The following is an 18,626-nucleotide window of genomic DNA, read 5'->3' as shown; positions in this document are numbered from 1 at the left end:
GTGCTGTCTGGTGCACAGCGTCTGTTATCTAATTGACTTAATCTGCCTAAACACAAAATGCTTTATGACATTTCTAAAATTGTTTAGAAGCTACACAAGACTCGACCAAAATGGGGGAAAAAAGTTTAAAAGTCAGTGAATTTCTTTGTTGTGGATTAACTGTCCCTTCAAATCCCACACAAGCCTTAAACTGCTGTAAGTCACTGCCTTGACATTCGTAACGCTGCTCTGATGTGGTTTGTAATCCCACATCTAATGGTTCATTATTCTCAACATGATTATGTGTCTATTGGTGAGCAAATGTGTGCGACCTTTGGTCACCGACTCCTTAAACTATTCTAAGATGAGGTTGTTTTTTCCCTCACTGTGAATAATGTATTCATTTACATATTTACAAAGGTTTCATATGACCAGCAAAAAGTGAGCCACATTTGTTCTAACAGACATTATAGGACGAGGCAGTGATATGAAAGCTGAAATTCATCTTTGGCACGTCGGTGAAACAACCTGGTTTCTGAAAATCACAAACAAAACAAACGTTTAATGTCTCCGATGAAGACTGGCAGGACTTTGGCTGAACAAAACAAACATGCATTGGAGGACATCTCTAAAAAAAGGTCCCTTTTCAATGAACACGTTGAAAGGAAATCCAGCTGTGATAAACTCCTCTAAAGCTGCCTGATACAAACAAAAATAGAAAAATACCCACATATAAAAAAACGCGTGTGGGGAACTTGTTTGTTTATCGGAGTGAAAACCTTAAATCACTCCCCAGGCGCTGCGTTTAAGTGTCAAGTCTCCCGGCTGGTTTTTCCCACGACATGTGGATGCAGTTGGAGGTCCGCCGGCATCCCCTGCAGCCCCCCCCCCTCCGCGCCCCCCCATGCAGCCCGCTGGCTCCCCGGCCTGGATGACAGGTCTGTCACGGTGAGGCTAGTACCCCTTAAAACCCACAGAGAGGCAGTGTTGAGTTGACTGGGGGGGGGGGCATCCACTGCTAACAGTTCAGTGGGTTTGTGGGGGGGGGGGGGGGGGGGTCCATAGCTCAGATTGTGAGGAGAGCCTAAAAGTTTGCACAGGCCTGAAATTGTCCCGGGGGGGGGGACTTGCTCCGCTGGTGGTGACTGTCACTGGGGTGTTCTCCTGGGGGAGGGGGGCCGGCGGACAGGGGGCAGGTCGTAGTGTCCCGGGATGTGGCTGTTCACCGGGAGGTCGTAGTGGCTCTGGGGGTCCTCGTAGGGGGCGTGGCCGAGGGAACTCTGACGCTCTGAGGGGGGGGGGGGGGGGGGGGGACAACGCACAAAATTATCTCACCTCACAAATCACAAAGTTTATTATGAGAAGACACAAATAATACACAACAAGAGAATCCATTACATTTCCAATACGGGTGTAAATAACAGTTATTGACGGGGGGGATGGGGGGGGGGGCAGAGCCATTCTCCCGTTTCCTCACATCAAGCCGATATTTCCAGGAATCTAAGGATCGGTTCGTCGCATGTGTCCCATCGTGATTTATGAGTCTGGCTCCTTATTGATGTGTTAAAAAGAACCTCCTCATCACCTGGTGGCCGTCTTCCCTGTAAACAGCTGTTCATTTATCAGGCTGCGTCCCCCCCCCCGTCTCCCCCGTCTCCCCCCCCCCGGAGGACAGGTCCCACTCCAACGTTCGACGAGGAGACTTAATGAGTTTTTCACGTTATTTCTCAGTCTCGGCTCTCGGAGTTGAAGATTGATTGTGGATGGGAAACATGACGCCTTCTCTTAATTAGTGTTACGCTGATCAAAAGGATCCCCCTCATTGACCTGACAGCGTCTATGGAACAATTAGTCCATTGATTGATCGCACTACTTTTCTAGCACAACATTCCCTCATGACAGCTTCAATATTGTGGGAATTTATAGTATTTTTAATCAAATGTAAATGATGAATTCTGTTCATCTTTGAAAGTATTCCAATTTTTCTCTCAAACAATTCATCAAGAAAAATCCACTGGGTGAATCTAAAAATAATTATCAGTTGCATTTTAATTGAATGCATCTGCTGTATTATAATAAAACCCAGTAAGTTACTTGTATACTTTTGTCTCCTCTAAATTCTTCCTCCTCGTACTTTAAGACATTAAATGTGCGCGTCGCTCACCTCGGCGTAAGGCGGCGGCGCTGAAGGGCGGTGGGCTGATCTCGGTGTACGCTCGCTCCCTGGGCACCGAGGACTTCATCTCCATGTAGCTGCACTCCGGGGGGCAGAAGGGCAAACCCGGCAGGTCTTTGATGGTGGCGTAAGGGTTCTCGCTGTTCAGAGAGCCGCTGCTCTCCGCCACCGCGTCCTTCAGCTCTGTGTGAAGGTCAGGAACAAGGTCAGCCGAGGACTTCACAGCTAAAGACACGTGTCCTCTTTCACGCTAATGCACCGATGGTTGTGTACAGCATCCGCTTGCTGCTGGATGGTTTGGCTATTTCTCTCTGGTAGGTAATACAAGAGCGAGAAGCCTGAAAGGAGGGCGGGGAACTACCTTTGTGGTGATATTTGCCCAGGCTGGCGCTGTAGCTGTAGCTCCGATCGATTCCAAAAGCTCCTGTAAGCAATAAAAGACAAACATGGCATTTTCTTTTTTCATTTGTGGCAAACTAATCAAAGGCAGACGATCTGCTTTGGAAACCCGGCTAAATCAACAGCAGGTGATTCCAAGGCCTCGTCGTTTTTACAGTCTCACACACAAATGTGAATGCTTTTCTGTCCAAAAGGAAACGCTGGAGGATGAACGAAGGAAAACGGCTCGCATCAACACTGCTCTTGTCCCATTGATGCTTTATATTTACCGCTGCTTTAAGAATCTAAGCTCTGCTGAATGAGAATATCATTTTCTCTTTTTAAGTGCTGCCGCGGGTCTGAACGCTGATCGTGACGGACCTGAGTCTTTGCGCGGCTCGTGGTGCTTCCAGTCTGCAGGCAGCGTGGCGTTGCTCTCGACCCCAAACAGGCCCCGCCTCTCCCGCTCCATGTTCTTCACGCTGCAGAACAGCTGGTTGTTGGTGTTCTGCAGGGCGGGGAGAGAAAGAAAGGCCGTAGACATTGGCTCAACATCTTACACATTCACCGTTTATTATTTTCCGAACACGCGTGTTGATGAAATGCAGCATCCGACCGCTGAGGTGATGAAGCGCTCACCTTGATGGTGCGGTCGTGGTTGTTGGGGAGGTGGGGCAGCGGGGGCCTGTTCTGGCTCAGCGTGTGGTAGCTGGGGTTGGAGTAGTAGTGGTGGTAACTGTGAGGAACATCTGTCGGGCCAAAACAAATCACATCTGCGGCAATGACGTTACCTCAAGGTCGATAAAAGGCATCGCTGTGGAACGCTTTTTTTACCATCGTATCGATGACGTAACATTTAACAGTGGTCATCCTTATGAAAGGAATGTTGCACTAACAGTGTTCGGCCATCGTCGTTACCCTCCTCAATCATAGTTACATGTATGTAGATCAAATATTGTCACATGCAAACTACCTGTCCTTGTAGCCTCACTTAACAACACCTGATAACCGTTAACCCCACACGGCAACCAGTTTTAAGACCAAAGCGGTCACTCCAGCGTGTGAATAGTACCTGGGACGGCGTACTCAGAGCCGGCGGTGCGGCCGGCGGAGAAGGACACGGTCGGCGTGTTGCTCTGCTTGTCCCTCTGCCGGCGGCGGTACAGCAGCAGCAGAGCGAGCAGCAGGACCACCAAGAGGACGAGCACCACGATGCCGCCGATGGCTCCCCACGACTCCCTCTCGCCGGGGGGGAGGGGCACCATCACGCTGCCCGACTTCACAGAGTCTGTCCAACAGGAGATAGAAGACATAAGAAATAATAATAATAATATATATATATATATATATAGAGTATGTCTTCTATCTTCTTGTATCCGCTACTTCTGAATGAGAAGAAGACAAGATGTTTGTGTGCACACCTTGCTTACAGTCCTCTCCCTCACTGCCACACACACAGTCTCCGGTGCGTCGGTCACAAACCAGGTTGGTCGGACAGGAGCAGGTCTGAGTGCAGAATGGACCGAAGCGTCCTGGACTACAGGCTGGAAGACACAAGGGACGTTTCCCATCCGCGCGTTATGCACCATGTAACAAATATATAATGATGTATGTATCAAATATATATATATCTACAGGCATAATAATACGACTGTAGAGCTGAAACCATTAGCTGATTTATTTAGTAAATCAACAGAACATCGATGTACAACAACCCGAATAATCAAATAATAGTTTCAGCTCAGAATGACCTCCCTCTTCTTCTTTTTCATGCAGGGTAGAAAAACCAAATCCTTGAATATGTAAACCTGCGCTTGGGGAAAATCCAACCGGATTTTTTATTTGAAAGATTATATATATACAAAATCTTTAAAAAAACCCTCAATATCTTGCTGTCTAGCTACTTTTTTACCCATAACACCTGCCCTTCACAAGCACCACGGGTCTCCCTCTTGGAGCGATCGGCCTCGTTTCTCCATCAGAGGTCACTTTTCATGCGTCGTCCTGCAGGAGGGGCCCCCGCGTGCTCGCCGTACTCACGTATGGAGCAGTCGGTGGCGGTCCAGCCGGGCAGACATTCACAGTGACCGTCCCGGTGGTCGCACGTGGAGTTGTTGGCACAGTTGACGCACACCTGAGAGCACTGTTTGCCGTAGTAGCCGACCGGACAAACTGCAAAACAGACAAACGACGTCGTGTATCAGTGAAGAGGTCCTGCAAACGCCCGCGCTCATCGTTGATGGCGTTCAACGGCCACCTTGATCACAGTCGGGTCCGGTGTGTCCAGGGAGGCAATCGCACTCTCCGCTCACGTGGTGGCAGCGGTACGACTGGCCGCAGGACGGGCACGACTCGCCGCACTGGTCCCCGTACATGCCCGCTCTGCATTCTGGGAAAGAGGCACAACAAGGAGTGAGCCCCGAAGCGGACGTCGTGTCCGGCGCACTCCTGCTCTCCTGTGGCACTCACTGTTCTGGCAGGTGACCCCCCAGTAGCCGTGGCGACACACGCACGCCCCAGTTTCCCTCAGGCACGTGTCGCTGTTGGGGCAGTGCTTGAAACAGGTCTGGTTACAGTGGCGCCCCCACAGGCCCTCTGAACACGGCTCGCTGCAGCGAGGACCTGGAGGAAGAGAAGGGGAGGAGGGGGGGGGGGGGGGGGGGGAGACCATTCAGTACCGCTGTGCAAATATGCTCCATGCAGGTGACAGCCACCCATTCATCAATATGTTCGATATTCAAAATGCATCCAGCTTGCCATCATCTAGTGATAACGAGTAATTCCAAATGCCTCAGGCGCTTTTTGCTGATTCTACTTCTGCACATGATTGGGGATAAAGAACCATTTTTTTTTATTCTACTTCTGCACATGATTGGGGATAAAGAACCATTTTTTGTGTTTTTATGCTGCAGTATTTCCCCTTCTTAAGCAAAATAATTAAATATTTCCTCAAGCACTGAATTTAGACCAATGCACTACAGCTTTTGGAAGGAAAATGCACGGCTGCAAGTACAAAAGTCACAATGTTAATTCGCAGTGATTCGAGGTCTGTCGGTCAGACAGCAGATCAAATAGAGGCGCAGCGGCCTAAAACCTGGGACTCCGTCAGTTGTGTCGCTACCAAAGCCGAGCCGGCAGCGACACACCGGCAGGACGTCATCACTTACCCGACCAGCCTGGCAGACAGCGGCACTCCCCGGTGGTTGCCTGGCAGCCGTCGGCGTGAACGCAATCACACCTCTTCAGGCAGCCCGGTCCAAACGTGCCCATCTGCACATGTGAGCAAATGCCAACGGGCAGAGAACTGTCAGGGGAATCTCTTCCACGTTCGGCCAGCTCGGTCAGAGTCAGACTAAATACTACGCTGGCAATGTGTGGATGTATGGACACAGCCGGGCAGGGGAGGGGGGGCAGGCGGGGTACTTGGCACGTAGGAGACAAGAGGGGCACGCGTCCAAACCACAGATTAAAACATACAGAAGGTGAGGTAAGGGATGAAGAGCTGGGCTGCGTCTTATCGAGCTCAGCTCAAATAGAACAAACGTTCATTTTTCTATCTTCCACCCTAATTATTATTTTACAACGTGACATGTGTTTTCACGCAATGCTGTGGCTTTAGTCCAAGAGACAAACGGTTTCAGTGAAACATGGCACCCTGCTATGTACATTTATTATAATCTAGTGTGCATACACACTAAGTTTATTTGTATTATATATATATTTACATATGTTCTATCTATAAACAAGCATCTTTGGAGCGAAAATGTCTTAAAGTATCGACAAAGTTTTTTCTTGTTTTACCTTTTCATTTGCAGTTTATTATTTCTTTTTTGATTAAATCTCATCCTGTAGTTTTTATTAAGGGAATGTTAACTAGCAGTTGTCCATATTGGTGGCTGGAAGTTGGTTTTCAAGAACTATCCACTCCCTGTTCGGAGTGATTCTTGAAACATATATTTTTGTATACGTATTTAAAGATGCTTTTGTTGCTTCTCTTTGATTTAAAATGAATAGCTACACAAAAAATAATTAAATTATATCATCCGATTCTCTCCTTTGTGCCACTTCACCAACAAACAGCAAAAGCCACACAGCCTCGTCGTGGCAGGTTTACCGGGCACGAGTGGTCGCAGCGCGCCCCCTGCCAGCCGGCCGTGCAGGTGCAGGACCCGTCTGCCGGGCTGCATTTCGCCCCGTTGGCGCAGTGGCAGGTGGTGTTGCATCCCGGGCCCCAGGTTCCCTCGGAGCAGGGGGCGGAACATTCCGGTCCGTGCCAGCCTGCAGACGCACAAAGGGCCCGGCGGCCGGGTTTGATAGGATGTCATTTCACCGATCGGCCCCGTTTCCTCTTGATTGTGTGATTATGCTTTTACCTTCTTTGCAGAAGCAAGTCCCGTCAATTGGCGAGCAGTCGACAAAGTTTTCACAGGCGCACTCCAGGGAGCAGTTCTTGCCGTAGGTGCCACTTTTACAAAGATGTTCACAGTGAGCCCCCTGCAGAGACATAAGAGACATTGACTTTGATGATGACGACGGGTGAGGCAAATCCACAAATAGGTCATCACATTTGAGCCCGACGAAGTGAAAAGAAATCCCAGAATCCTAAATGAACGACGCCTAACTTCCCCCCTCACCGTATACCCGGGGGCACACTGGCATCCCCCCGTGGCGACGTCGCACACCCCCCCGTTCACGCACAGACAGGGCTCCAGGCAGCCCGGGCCGTAGAAACCGCGAGCGCACGTCTCGTTGCACAACAGTCCCGCCCAGCCCGGCTGGCAGGTGCACTCTCCTTTCATCGGGTGGCAGCTGGACAACGAAAAACCAGAGAAAAATGTGTGATTGAGTCATCAGGAAAATGACAAAGGAACAGCGAGGGAGGGCCGGCGCTAGAACGCCAGACGCTACCGGGTTTGGCGAACGCAGTCGGCGCTCAATGTAAGTAGCACCCACTGAGTAACTGATGCCCACAGGCCGTGACCTTTAACCCAAGAAGAAGAAAACACCTGTGTGGCTCTAACGGGGTGTGAAAGGTGGGGAGCCTCCATGGAAACAGGCTGAAGCCTGGAGAGTGAAGCTCGACACAGAATGAAGCCTGACCGACTTGTGAGCAGCTGAAAGCTTCTTCCACTCTGAAGCAAAAGTAAACAACAAGCACTGATTTCTTTTTTATGCACAGCTGCAAAACACACCCGGAATCTGTCTTTGGCTGCATGTGCACACTGACATTTTGGCTCATCCGTGATTGGACGGTTTCTGCCTCGACGGGAAACATTTGCATTGCTTAAACCAACCCCGAGGACATCCGCTCACCTGAGTGTCTGCTTCTCCTGGCAGAGACACTTGCGCTCGCAGTGCATGCCGTACTGGCCCGGCGGACACATGCTGTCCCTGCAGTGTGGACCGCTGAAGCCCGGCTCGCACAGGCAGCCGCCGTTGATGTTGTAGCAGCGAGCGCCGTTGGCGCACTTGCACACGCCTTTGCAGTCCTGACCGTAAGTGCCTGCAGCGCACTCCTCATTGCACCTGAGGGCAGCGGGACAGAAGGTTGGATAAACACATGGAACCACTGGAGCAGAGTGCTTCTCTAATTTTACGTATAGTTTTGTAAGTCGTTTTTTAAGTACGTTTGCTGAGGCTGCGTTTCTTTGACAGAAAATTGCGATGGTTTCCGTTTTAATGACTAGAAATCGTACATTGGGACAATCGTTTAGTGCGCGCAGAATGCTTGTGTTGACCAACACAGCTGGGCTGTGGTGCTTTGATGCCAAAGGACATCAAATATATGAGGATGATGAAATACCGAATTGAGATGTCAAGTCCGTAGACAGTTTTATGTTCGTGTTCTTCTCTTAGAGCGGAGAAATGAATGGTTCTGTTTGCGGATGTTGAGATTTTAAGGCGGGAACACGCACGAGAACAAACACACAAGCACACACCTGTTACCCGTGAAGCCTTCAGCACACTGACACTGTCCGGTTTCGGGGTCACATTTTCCTCTGTTGTGGCAGACACACTCATCAGCACAGTTCTGTCCAAACCTTCCCTCTGGACATCGCACCGTGCAAACGGGACCCTACAAAAACACATTGAGGCGGAAGAAATGAACTCAAATGCATCATTAAAAAAACTGGAGCCAAATGTGCAACTTTCACAGTTACTCAATACTACTAAGTATTATTAAAGTTTACTCCCTGATGAGATCACCATCTCTTCTCCTCATGCGAGTCTTCCAATGTTTTTTTTGTTTTTTTTTACATTTGTCATAGTTCAAACTCTGGCGACCTGCTCAGATAAGTGTCGGTCGACCTTTGACCCGGAAACATACCGTCCAGCCAGGAGGGCAATCGCAGATCCCTTTCCCTTTACAGATGCCTCCGTTCTGGCAGGAGCATCGCGGTTGGCACTTGTTGGCACACGGCTTCTCACAGCTGGGGGAGAGAGGACGGAGACGATTAATAACAGCTTGACTTCAGTCAAAAACACTCCATGTGTCCTCAGGAACAAAATGAACAAAATGAGTTCTTTATGAAAACGGTTATTCAAGCCTACAAGTGTTTTGGATTACCACCGTGTCTGAAATGTTCTACAGAGCCAAAATTCTTTGATTGACAGCTGCAACATTAAAGTGATCCACACATTACTGTCAATAATTATTATATATAAAATGTGTAATTTTGGAAAAATTTGTGCTTTTTACTTTTTATACTTTATACTGCATACATTTTTTAAAATATATTTGTATACAGACTAAATCACCTTCTGAGACAACCTTTAGTGCATAGAGCCATTATTATATTGTAATAAAACAACTCTTTTGCAACGGCATTAAACTAACTGGCCGCAGCTCTCTGATTTGTCATTCCAGCAGCTGTGTGGGAATTATCGGCGCGCTTGGAACGTGTCTTCAACCAATCAGGTTTTCTGGCTAAAACTTGTATTCATATTATATTTTCTAATACGCCTTTGGGGTGAAATAAACATGGAAATACTTTGAATACACAATTCATCAGGGAGCTTTATCCAAACGTTGCCAAGCAGTCATTCTTATGGTGTTGCTCACACTCGCAGAGTTTCCACTCGGACTCCGTTGGGAGGAGTTTTCATCGCTTACTCATCCTGAGAGGCGACTGAAAACCGGGCGTAACAAATGACTCATGGATGATAAAGCTGTGGAAACCAAAAACTTGGTCCGACCTGACGGATCCGTGACGGAGAGACCTCTGGAGAAACCTACCATCACTAAGCGTACTGCTGTGTAATTAAGTATCAAGTATCTGAATTAAGTAATGGCTCATTTAAAGTAGACGGTGTCATTTCAGCTACAATGGTTTAACTCTTATATTCACGCTAAACCTTAAAAACATATTTCCTGCTGTCTATGATATTAGCATTCAGGGCTAAGCATTCAAAATATCAGAAATATCAAACTATTACAAAATACTATTCAAGAATTCAATTTGGAATCAACAGTTTTTTTTGTTACAAAATCGCTGCCTAATATTAGTTTTTATTTCTGTGCACTTACAACGTCCCCGTGAATCCGTCCCGACACAAACACTCTCCGCTGGCTTTGTCACACGACCCGCCCGTCCCGCACTCGCACCTCTGCAGGCAGCCCGTGCCGAAGGTGCCGTCCGGGCAGGACCTCTCGCAGAGGCGTCCGACGAAGCCCGGGGGACATTGACACGTCCCCTTGGCCGGGTCGCAGGCGGCGCCGTTCACACACCGGCACTGATGGCTGCAGGCCGGCCCCCAGTGGGCGACGTCGCAGGCTGAAAGGTCACGGAGCAAACGGCTGTTCAGTGATCGTGAAGAACGGCGTCTTGGGAAAAGTGAACTGTGAGCGCAGAGGTTTGGTTGGTTTTCGCTCAATCTCACTCACTACGTTTGTTTCGTTTTGTTTCGTTTCGTTTCGTTTCTGGGCTCCGGACGGTGCTGAATGTTCAGTGATCGTACTTGGATTATTCACATCGGGCACCTCGCTTTCAAAAACGTTTCCACCGCCACTCTCACTTTAATTGCCCACATTTTCCTACGACTCAAACCAGTCGGCTTCCAGTAAGTCACATTCTTCCCTCAACACTGTCAAACATTCTCTGCAACGCTGGAAAGGAAATAACCGAAAGCAAAATAAGATTACCGATGATTATTGTAACTTGCATGTGATGCACGTGCGATCATTTAGTGTCAGTTTTGTTTTCCCTCATTTTGTTTTCCTCCCAAGCGCCGCGGTGTAACATATGACGTCGTGAAAAGCAAACACTCCGAAACAAATCCCATCACATTCAACAACAACGGATGAAAACCAGAGCAGGAACCAGGGAGAACGAGTTCTCGGGAAGGAATTGAAGTTGTGACCATTCCAGACATCACTGTCGATCTCCTCCCTCCTGATTTCACATCCAAACCTCCCCCCTTTGACCCTTTGGAGTCTCACGTTTCCAACAAATAATTATGAATTGCCGGGGAGATTTTGCATGGAGCTCGCATGGAGATGGACGAATTTTGAACGGATCATTTTACAGGAGCTTCAGGATTGGGGGGGGGTGGGGGGGTCAGAGGGCAGCGCAGAGACTCCCACGGTTTGGGTTTCAACCCACGACGGACGGGTCTCCGTCCTCAGGCCTCATCGGTCGAGTGTCCATTCTTCACATTTCCTTCAGACTGCGTTGGACATCGACGCTAAAACGCGACATCCGATCGGGACATCAAAAACAATTACAACAATATCTCGCTTTTATCTGAGCAGCAGGCATTGGGCAAGGAGCCCCCCCCCCCCTCTGGCTCTGCTGCACTCGAGCCCTGCTGGAGCTTTGAAAAGCACCAGGGTCGAGCACCAAATTTGGCCTGGAGCTGCCGCAGACCGTGTGGTGTTTATTGCTTCTTTTTGTTTAAATGACCCGTACCGTCGCTGGTTCTCTGTATGGGTATTGAGGGGGGGGCGGGGGGGCTGTGTCACGTTGACTAATGAGAACCTCAGCCGGGCCGGCGGTAATGTTTGCACAGACGTTCTCCAGGACGACAGGGGAGATTTAGCAAAGGCTGTGCAGCGCCGTGGGCAGGAGGACCGATCCAGACGCTGGACGAGTGACGTCGTGCGTTTTGAGCGAGCAGCTGGAAGCGTCCGAGCCCTTTTCCGACGCGTTTGTTTACCTGCGTGTAAACGCATTCGTCCAGCCAGTTTGCCTTCATCAGCCACACTTTTTTAGCGCGAGTGTGTCCGGATTTAATCGCCGTAGCAACAATCCCAAACATCAGAGCCGGCCTCGCTTCGCTGTCTTTCTGTAGGAATGCACACTGGTATGGTGGGAACATTTTTTGCTCTCCCCCCTTGAGAATTGTCCGAGCAGCGGGTTTGGGTTCACATAATCTCCTTGATATCTTAACTGCTGGTTTGTGATCGCGGCACTTTGCGTCCCTCCATTCGAATCTGCTCTGGAACGGAGCTCACGTCATCAACCATTGGCATCACCAACATATTCCTATTCCTCATCCTCTCCTCACTTTGTACTCATTGGCGCCGATACACTGAGTGTCCCTCCATGCGTTGGGATCATTGTTCCACTTCTTAAGCTGAATAAACTCTGAATAAAGGCCTTTTCGGATCAGCTGCGGTGTCACAGGGCTGCTTCGTGCCATCGTGGAACGTCCACTTTGTGGAGAATTGTGGTTCTCGCGGACAGAGACACTACAAACACGGTGATCTCCTTCAATATGAATCCAGAAACATCACATAAAACACTGCTGACTGCTTTTTGTCACTTTGTGGAGAACGAGCACACTTCCCTCTCACCTTCTTCCTTTCTCCAATTTAATGGGCAAAGAGCCCTAAAAGTGGTCACTACGGAAACCTCAGTCCCCTCTCCTCTTTCCCGTACTCATAGCTCAACACACAGGCATCCAGGAAGTATCCAAAATACCCCGTTATAGGAATATACTGTGGAGCCAAAGCTGGAGGACGAGGAGGAGGAGGAGGAGGAGTGGGAGTATAAGAGCAGTGAAAGAAAAAGGAACTTTAATTGAGAGTTGGAGGAGGGAGGGAGGGAGGGAGGGGGTGTAAGGAGAGACGGAGAGACCTTGTCCATGCGCGAGAGAGAGAGAGAGAGAGAGGGGTAACTTTTTCCATTTCCCCTTCCCATCGTCCCCCCGTCAAGACACCAACCGCTGCCTGTTAAAGCTAATTCCCTCTTTCTGCAGAGGAGAAGTAGGAGGGGGGAGACGGGGGGAGACGGGGGGGGGGTCTGTACTATTGACCCAGCCGACTGCGTTGAAACGGGCTGAAGCTCGTGGAAAACTTCATTTTCTGGTTCGGGGGGACGGCGGCCTCGCACAACGTGGCCGCGGTTTGACACGCCGCATTGTTTGGATGATGACATTGAGGGAGATGGGAGACGAGCCGGGTTACATTAACTACAGTAACTATTATTCAACCATGGAGTAACTATGAGCTCTGATGTCTGTTCAGCTTTATTTAACTAATTAATAACACTCCTTTCTTGTGGATTAAACTGGTCTCTGGACCGAAGGTCACGACTCGTCGCTGTGGACGTGGTGATGCTCCCTTGGTCTCCTGACTGTCGGGCCGATGTGAGATCGGCCACTTGACGAAGTCTGTCTTTCCCTGTGGTGTCATTTTATTTGTGCGCGCACCTGAAGAGAGAGAGGGAGAGGGAGAGAGGGAGAGGGAGAGAGGGAGAGAGGGGGGAGGGAAAAGGAGCCGGGAGAAGAACGCCAGTGAGGAGACGTCTGAGGGGAAAAGGATGAATCATACCGCTGGAACAGTCGTCGCCTCGCCAGCCTCCCTCGCACTGGCAGCGGTCCGGAGCGACACAGCGGCCGTGGACGCACTCCTTGGTGCAGCGAGCTGTTGGCGAGGAAACAAACGTCAGTGGCGCCTTTGTGCAGAGCAGTGGTCCCGTCCCGTCCCCCCCCCCCCCCTTTGTGTTTTCATGGGACGAGCCCAGCGAGATGAGCTCGAGAGCCCCCTCATCAGCGGCGCCTGTCATCGTCCAACCGTGTGTCATTTAGCGCTAATGGTTGCATGTCGGAGGGGACATCGTTACAAATGACAAATCGCGTGTGTCTTAAGACTTTGGCTGCGGTTGAGTGTTTGAGAAAATGACATCCTGATGTCTTTTCCAACTGACTTTTCCTTGACCTCTATGGAAAGTGAGGACGTGAAGGAGAACGATGAGAACTTACGGAAAAGGACGAGCTGCGAGTTAGAAGAGTCTCGCCATGCGTTGTGTGAGGCATATTGTTTTACTGGTATTCTAACAGATGTAACACTAACACTTAATCAACTTCATATCTGCCACGTCTTCCTGAAATATCATATTCCACAGGTTTTTACTTTTTGTAACATCACCAAGTTACTAATTAAATCCATCCTGTGTGTGTGTGTGTGTGTGTGTGTGTGTGTGTGTGTGTGTGCTAAGGGAATCAGCGTTGATATTACCAATAACCACATACATTCAGTATATCTCAGAAGGGCACTATTTCAAGGGAGGTTTTTTTCCTCTCAATTGAAAATCTGTTCAACCGAGTTCTTTCACTCTAAATTTGTTCCACCAATCATAAACAGGCGTGTGAGCCGTCAGCCAACAGCTGCATCGGTTCATTCCGTGAAGGAAGCTCCTCTTAACGTCTCTCCAAAATCACGTGAATTCAAACCTGCATTCATTACTGCACACTAATAATCGCCTTCCTTTGCTGCCACACAAGTGTTTTCTAACCAAATGCTGCATAAAGCACATGGAGATTTTGTCTCTTAAATAAACAGTAATTTAACTGATTATTTTCTTCTCCCTTGTTGAAATTGTTTGAAAACTGAAGGCTGGAGATTTGGGGGTTGAAGGAGGTGATTAAATCAAATTATATGTGATTATGAAATGAAGACGCAGCGCACAGAAAGTGAATGTAGGCGGAGTCGCGTTCGACGCGTTGACGGCTGAGAGATTTCAATTATAAAGCTTAAAACGGCAACTGGCTTTCTGATGTCAGTCAGTGAAATCAAAGGCTTTCATGATTGGCTACAAAAGAAAACTATATATACACACACACACACACACACACACACACACACACACACACACACACACACACACACACACACACACACACACACACACACACACACATCACTGCTGTGCAAGGTGGCTCAACAATAAACAACCAAAAATACACATTTTCTCCCCCGAATGAAGACATTTTTTTTCGAAATGTCAGGCGCCTTGTTATTACCATCATGCCCGGATGAGATCATCCAGCGATATATGTGAAGGTTTGTGTAGTTTCTCAAACCTGGTACGGTTTGACTTTATTTATGTATGTCGCCACTGACTGGCCACAATAACGGTGTGTCATCAAACCGGGGGAGGACGCATCGTTTGGTATTTTCAGACAACACTGAACCGACTGTTTACTTCTTTTAAACTAGCGCACTCAAACATTTACATTGAAATGCAACTACCAACTACGGTGAACTCTACGGTAAACTTTAGTAAATCTCATATAAAGCTCCGTTTATCAGGATGATGTCGCGCTAACTGGCTCCATACGTAGAAGTGTTTATTCGCAGATCCACAAGACGTACATTTGTTTCCATCGTGGTCACAAAATATGTCATTTTTAAATAAAACCAAACCTTCAAAAATCAAAGGAAGGGTTAAACTAACTATTCTCATTGAAACATATAACATTTGCTTCGTTGATGGCAAAATCTGAAATCCTTGAACTAACATGAAACTTAGGAGGAGGATTTTTAAAGTGTCAGCAACACTCAGTTAAGTTTTAAAGTTCCACTTGGGACAGCCAGTATCAGCAAGAGAAGCCCCAGTGGGAACTGAACCCATAATTGTGGTAATTCCAGCATCACGTGCTGCTCGTGTTGACTATGCATGTTTCATGGAAAAAGAGGTCAACAAAGACATTTGGGTTTTGCTGGGTTTCTACGTGGTCTCCTTCACATGTGCACCAGCGGCTTTCAGAATGGGACATAATCACTGTTAAAAAAAAAAATCCCTTTTTCGTCTCTTAATTCCCTTAATTACAATAATGTATCAAGCCTAAAGTGTCATGCAGACATGGTAAATGCAGAGTATTTGTCAATTATGAGACAACTCATTTATATTTCTGTTTATACACACCACCCATGGGTGGGGCTGGGGGCGTGGCCACAGTTGAGGACACTGAGGTCAATCCCCAGGATGTATTTCAGGGATTTGGGGCCTTTTTTGAGCTACTACGGACACGTGTACTTTCCATAAATAAAAAGTAACATTTTGTGGAAATTTACAGACTTGATCCCAGTTTTAACAACTTTAATGTCACCAAAAAGAAATGAAATTAAGACTAAACTTCAAATGGTTTCCATAACTTTGAAACCTAATTCCTTAGAGGGTGGAGAGGGTTTTGTAACTGTGATGCAGAATAAAACCAAAGATTAAAAACCTCTATTTGTTGATGGATTAAGCGTCTTCCATGATTACTTACGGACACATTTCTCTCTGCTCTCGTAGTAGCCCGGGCAGCACTGGAACCTCTTCCGGTAGTCCGTCTTCACCGCCTGCCTGTAGGCCGTCTTGTAGGTGATCCTGAAAGAAAAGACCAAGTCAATCGGGACGCTCGGACCCTCTTGAGAGCAACAGGGAGTCGGGCGCAGCGGGAAAAGGGTCACTGCGCTACCTGTGGCGCGTGCATCTGTAGGAGGTCCGGGGGTCGGAGCAGGGCTCCTCCGTCACGTGGTCATAAGGATGCGAGTAGGACTCCTTCACCGATGTGGTGAAGCTGAGAAGCAAAAAAAAAAAAATACCGTCAGTCACGTATCTGCTGATTCTAATTTACTATTAAAAGTAGGAAAAGTTATTTCCTGCCAGAGCAAGCACGTAAGCTCAAAGCCTTTTTTCTTCCTAAAAGTTGACATCATTAAGCGATGCATGAATGTGTTGACCAACAAGAGTGACATTGGTTTGCTCGTGGCGGTGAGACAGGCCTCACCTCTCCCACAGGCTGCACACGTTGGGGTCTCTCGGGTCCAGAGAGAAGCTCAGACCGGCCAGGAAGCTCCAGAGCAGCAAGGCAGCAGAGCTCTGCACGTTCGGCATGGTCCTGAGGAAAAAGGGACAGACATTCACAGTCACGTTCACCTTCACCAGAAGCCGGCGAATTAGACGAAGGACACAATAAACGAAACATTTGCACGATGCAAAAGCAATTGATGTCTTAAAATGAGCGATTAACAATAATTGCTTCTGTTTTTCATTCACTATAATTAACGTTTCACAGCGTGGCAGACAGGAAGGTTCATTGAAATCTGATTCTCTGTACCTATGAACCGCGCGGCAAACGACTGCCAAAGAGTCCGTTGAAACAGCGACGCAAAGAGCGAGATTTAAAGCTCCACGGCGTCTCAACGGGGTTCGTAGCACGCGGCCATCGGCAGACGACCTGACAGCAGGCTGGACAGACAGCAGGAGTAGGAAAGAGAGCCACAGAGAAGGGGATCAGACTCCCCGCTTCATCCTGACCCCTATCAATCAGCGCTGCAGCGAGGCCTCCGCACATCTGGATCCAATCAGCGCATGGGCCAGTGAGAGCGCCTTCGCCACGCGGGACCCCTTTTCTTAAAATATCTCATGGAAACGGACAGAGGTTCAGCGGGCCGGTGGCGCGAGGCCTCCCAACGTCGTGGGAATGCAAAGGCATTTGTAGAAAAAAAAGAAGGTCGGTCCGGCTTGTTCCCTTGTGTTTTCTCAACAAGTCACGGCTGACGGATTTACGCGGCTTCTCGTGTCACGTCCTCGTGGTGGCTTCGGGGAGGTCTCTGAAGGGACTGTGACCTTGTAAACACCATTCAGACGCAGGAACAGCAAATGTCTCTCCTCAACAAAGTTTCTTGAATATTTTCATTTTTGAGAGTTTTAAGTTGATCAGCCGGCTGTCATCACACAGTAACGGCAGCTCAAACCAAGTCTGATGGGAATGTCATTAGTTTTGCAGAAAGCTGGTCACCAAAAATATAGAACAAAATCAAGCCTTTGTGGCTTGAGAGGAACAGGTCCAACAAGTAAGGTTCATCTGCCGGGGACATTGAATGTCTGTCCACTATAATTCAAGTTGGACTAAACATTTTTCCCCTGACTGTTGGTACTTAAATAGGTTAGGTTCAGTTTATGGGACTAACTTTGGTGAGAAAGGTGCTAGGAGTTTGGTCCAGGTTAAGTAAGAGCAACACAAACAAAATCCTTGAGAAAACCACGTATGATTCAGAGATTTGACCCTGGTTTCTGGCCGTGGTTTCCACTGCATCCTTTCACTGTCAAACTGCTTTTTCAGCCCAGTTTCCGTCACGTCATCAATTCGTGGTGGACAAACATATGTTTCCCCTTTTTCTTGCACATATTTGCATTTCAAGCCACTCTGCTCGGGAAATCTCCCTAATATGAGGAGACGATTTGCCCGTGGTTGTCAGGGAAGGCAGGACTCAAACGCAGACTTTAACGCAAAAGACTTTAATAGTCAAAAACTCCAACAAAGTAAAAAGGCCAACGGGCAAAAACACACACACACGAACCGGGGGGGGAAAAAAGGGCAGGCAGGAACGAGGAACATCCAGACGGTAGACAGGGACATCCGTGACAAAAGACAATGACGCGACAAGTGACAACAGACACACATGGTTTAAATACACAAGGGAGGTGCAGGTGATTGGACACAGGTGGAAACTATCAGACAATCACAGGGGACGACAGGACCAAGCAGGAAGTGAAGTTACCCGGGGACACGAGTGGCAGAAAACTACAAAATAAGACAGGAAGTGAACCACACCGTGACAGTGGTGAATGATACACGCCTGTAAAAGTACCAAAGTCAGCTGTTCCATCAGATCCTTTTAATGCATGTTCACTAAATCGGTTCTTTATGGTGCTTTGCAGGAAAACTTAGAGCATCAGAGTAACCGCACTGCAAGCAATCATCAGCTTGATAAACTTTTATGATAACTCTGTCCGGTTGCTGGATATCGGCGCTGAGGACTTGGCATGGCGAGAGCTGCAGCATGAATCTCCTGATAAAGTGCCTGTTTCCACAC

The 18,626-nt window shown here is 48.3% G+C and overlaps 1 protein-coding gene across 2 annotated transcripts in view; it reads right to left on the bottom strand.

The window, feature by feature from the left end:
* Positions 1 to 762: 762 nt before the first annotated feature.
* The window catches only part of pear1 (platelet endothelial aggregation receptor 1), a 32,815-nt gene continuing 14,951 nt past the window's right edge, over positions 763 to 18,626 (bottom strand). Inside the window, exons 2-23 of one of the 2 annotated variants that reach the window (XM_040165096.2) lie at positions 16,535 to 16,645; positions 16,223 to 16,324; positions 16,031 to 16,131; positions 13,308 to 13,400; positions 10,062 to 10,308; positions 8,862 to 8,964; positions 8,473 to 8,609; positions 7,847 to 8,059; positions 7,168 to 7,342; positions 6,907 to 7,027; positions 6,648 to 6,811; positions 5,701 to 5,803; positions 5,003 to 5,155; positions 4,791 to 4,922; positions 4,574 to 4,705; positions 3,955 to 4,077; positions 3,606 to 3,821; positions 3,173 to 3,306; positions 2,915 to 3,041; positions 2,517 to 2,579; positions 2,144 to 2,338; positions 763 to 1,267 (exon numbers count right to left, since the gene is read on the bottom strand). In XM_040165096.2, coding sequence (XP_040021030.2) covers positions 1,128 to 1,267; positions 2,144 to 2,338; positions 2,517 to 2,579; positions 2,915 to 3,041; positions 3,173 to 3,306; positions 3,606 to 3,821; positions 3,955 to 4,077; positions 4,574 to 4,705; positions 4,791 to 4,922; positions 5,003 to 5,155; positions 5,701 to 5,803; positions 6,648 to 6,811; positions 6,907 to 7,027; positions 7,168 to 7,342; positions 7,847 to 8,059; positions 8,473 to 8,609; positions 8,862 to 8,964; positions 10,062 to 10,308; positions 13,308 to 13,400; positions 16,031 to 16,131; positions 16,223 to 16,324; positions 16,535 to 16,641 — 3,081 coding nt within the window. In that variant the 5' untranslated portion in view covers positions 16,642 to 16,645 and the 3' untranslated portion in view covers positions 763 to 1,127. The remainder of the gene's footprint in view (positions 1,268 to 2,143; positions 2,339 to 2,516; positions 2,580 to 2,914; positions 3,042 to 3,172; positions 3,307 to 3,605; positions 3,822 to 3,954; positions 4,078 to 4,573; positions 4,706 to 4,790; positions 4,923 to 5,002; positions 5,156 to 5,700; positions 5,804 to 6,647; positions 6,812 to 6,906; positions 7,028 to 7,167; positions 7,343 to 7,846; positions 8,060 to 8,472; positions 8,610 to 8,861; positions 8,965 to 10,061; positions 10,309 to 13,307; positions 13,401 to 16,030; positions 16,132 to 16,222; positions 16,325 to 16,534; positions 16,646 to 18,626) is intronic. The other variant, XM_040165097.2, reaches the window with a different exon arrangement.

The sequence above is a fragment of the Gasterosteus aculeatus genome, chromosome 20, assembly GCF_964276395.1.
Source record: "Gasterosteus aculeatus chromosome 20, fGasAcu3.hap1.1, whole genome shotgun sequence".
Lineage (NCBI taxonomy): Eukaryota > Metazoa > Chordata > Actinopteri > Perciformes > Gasterosteidae > Gasterosteus > Gasterosteus aculeatus.
Note: the sequence above shows the minus strand (reverse complement) of the source record. Positions and strands in the feature narration are given on the sequence as shown.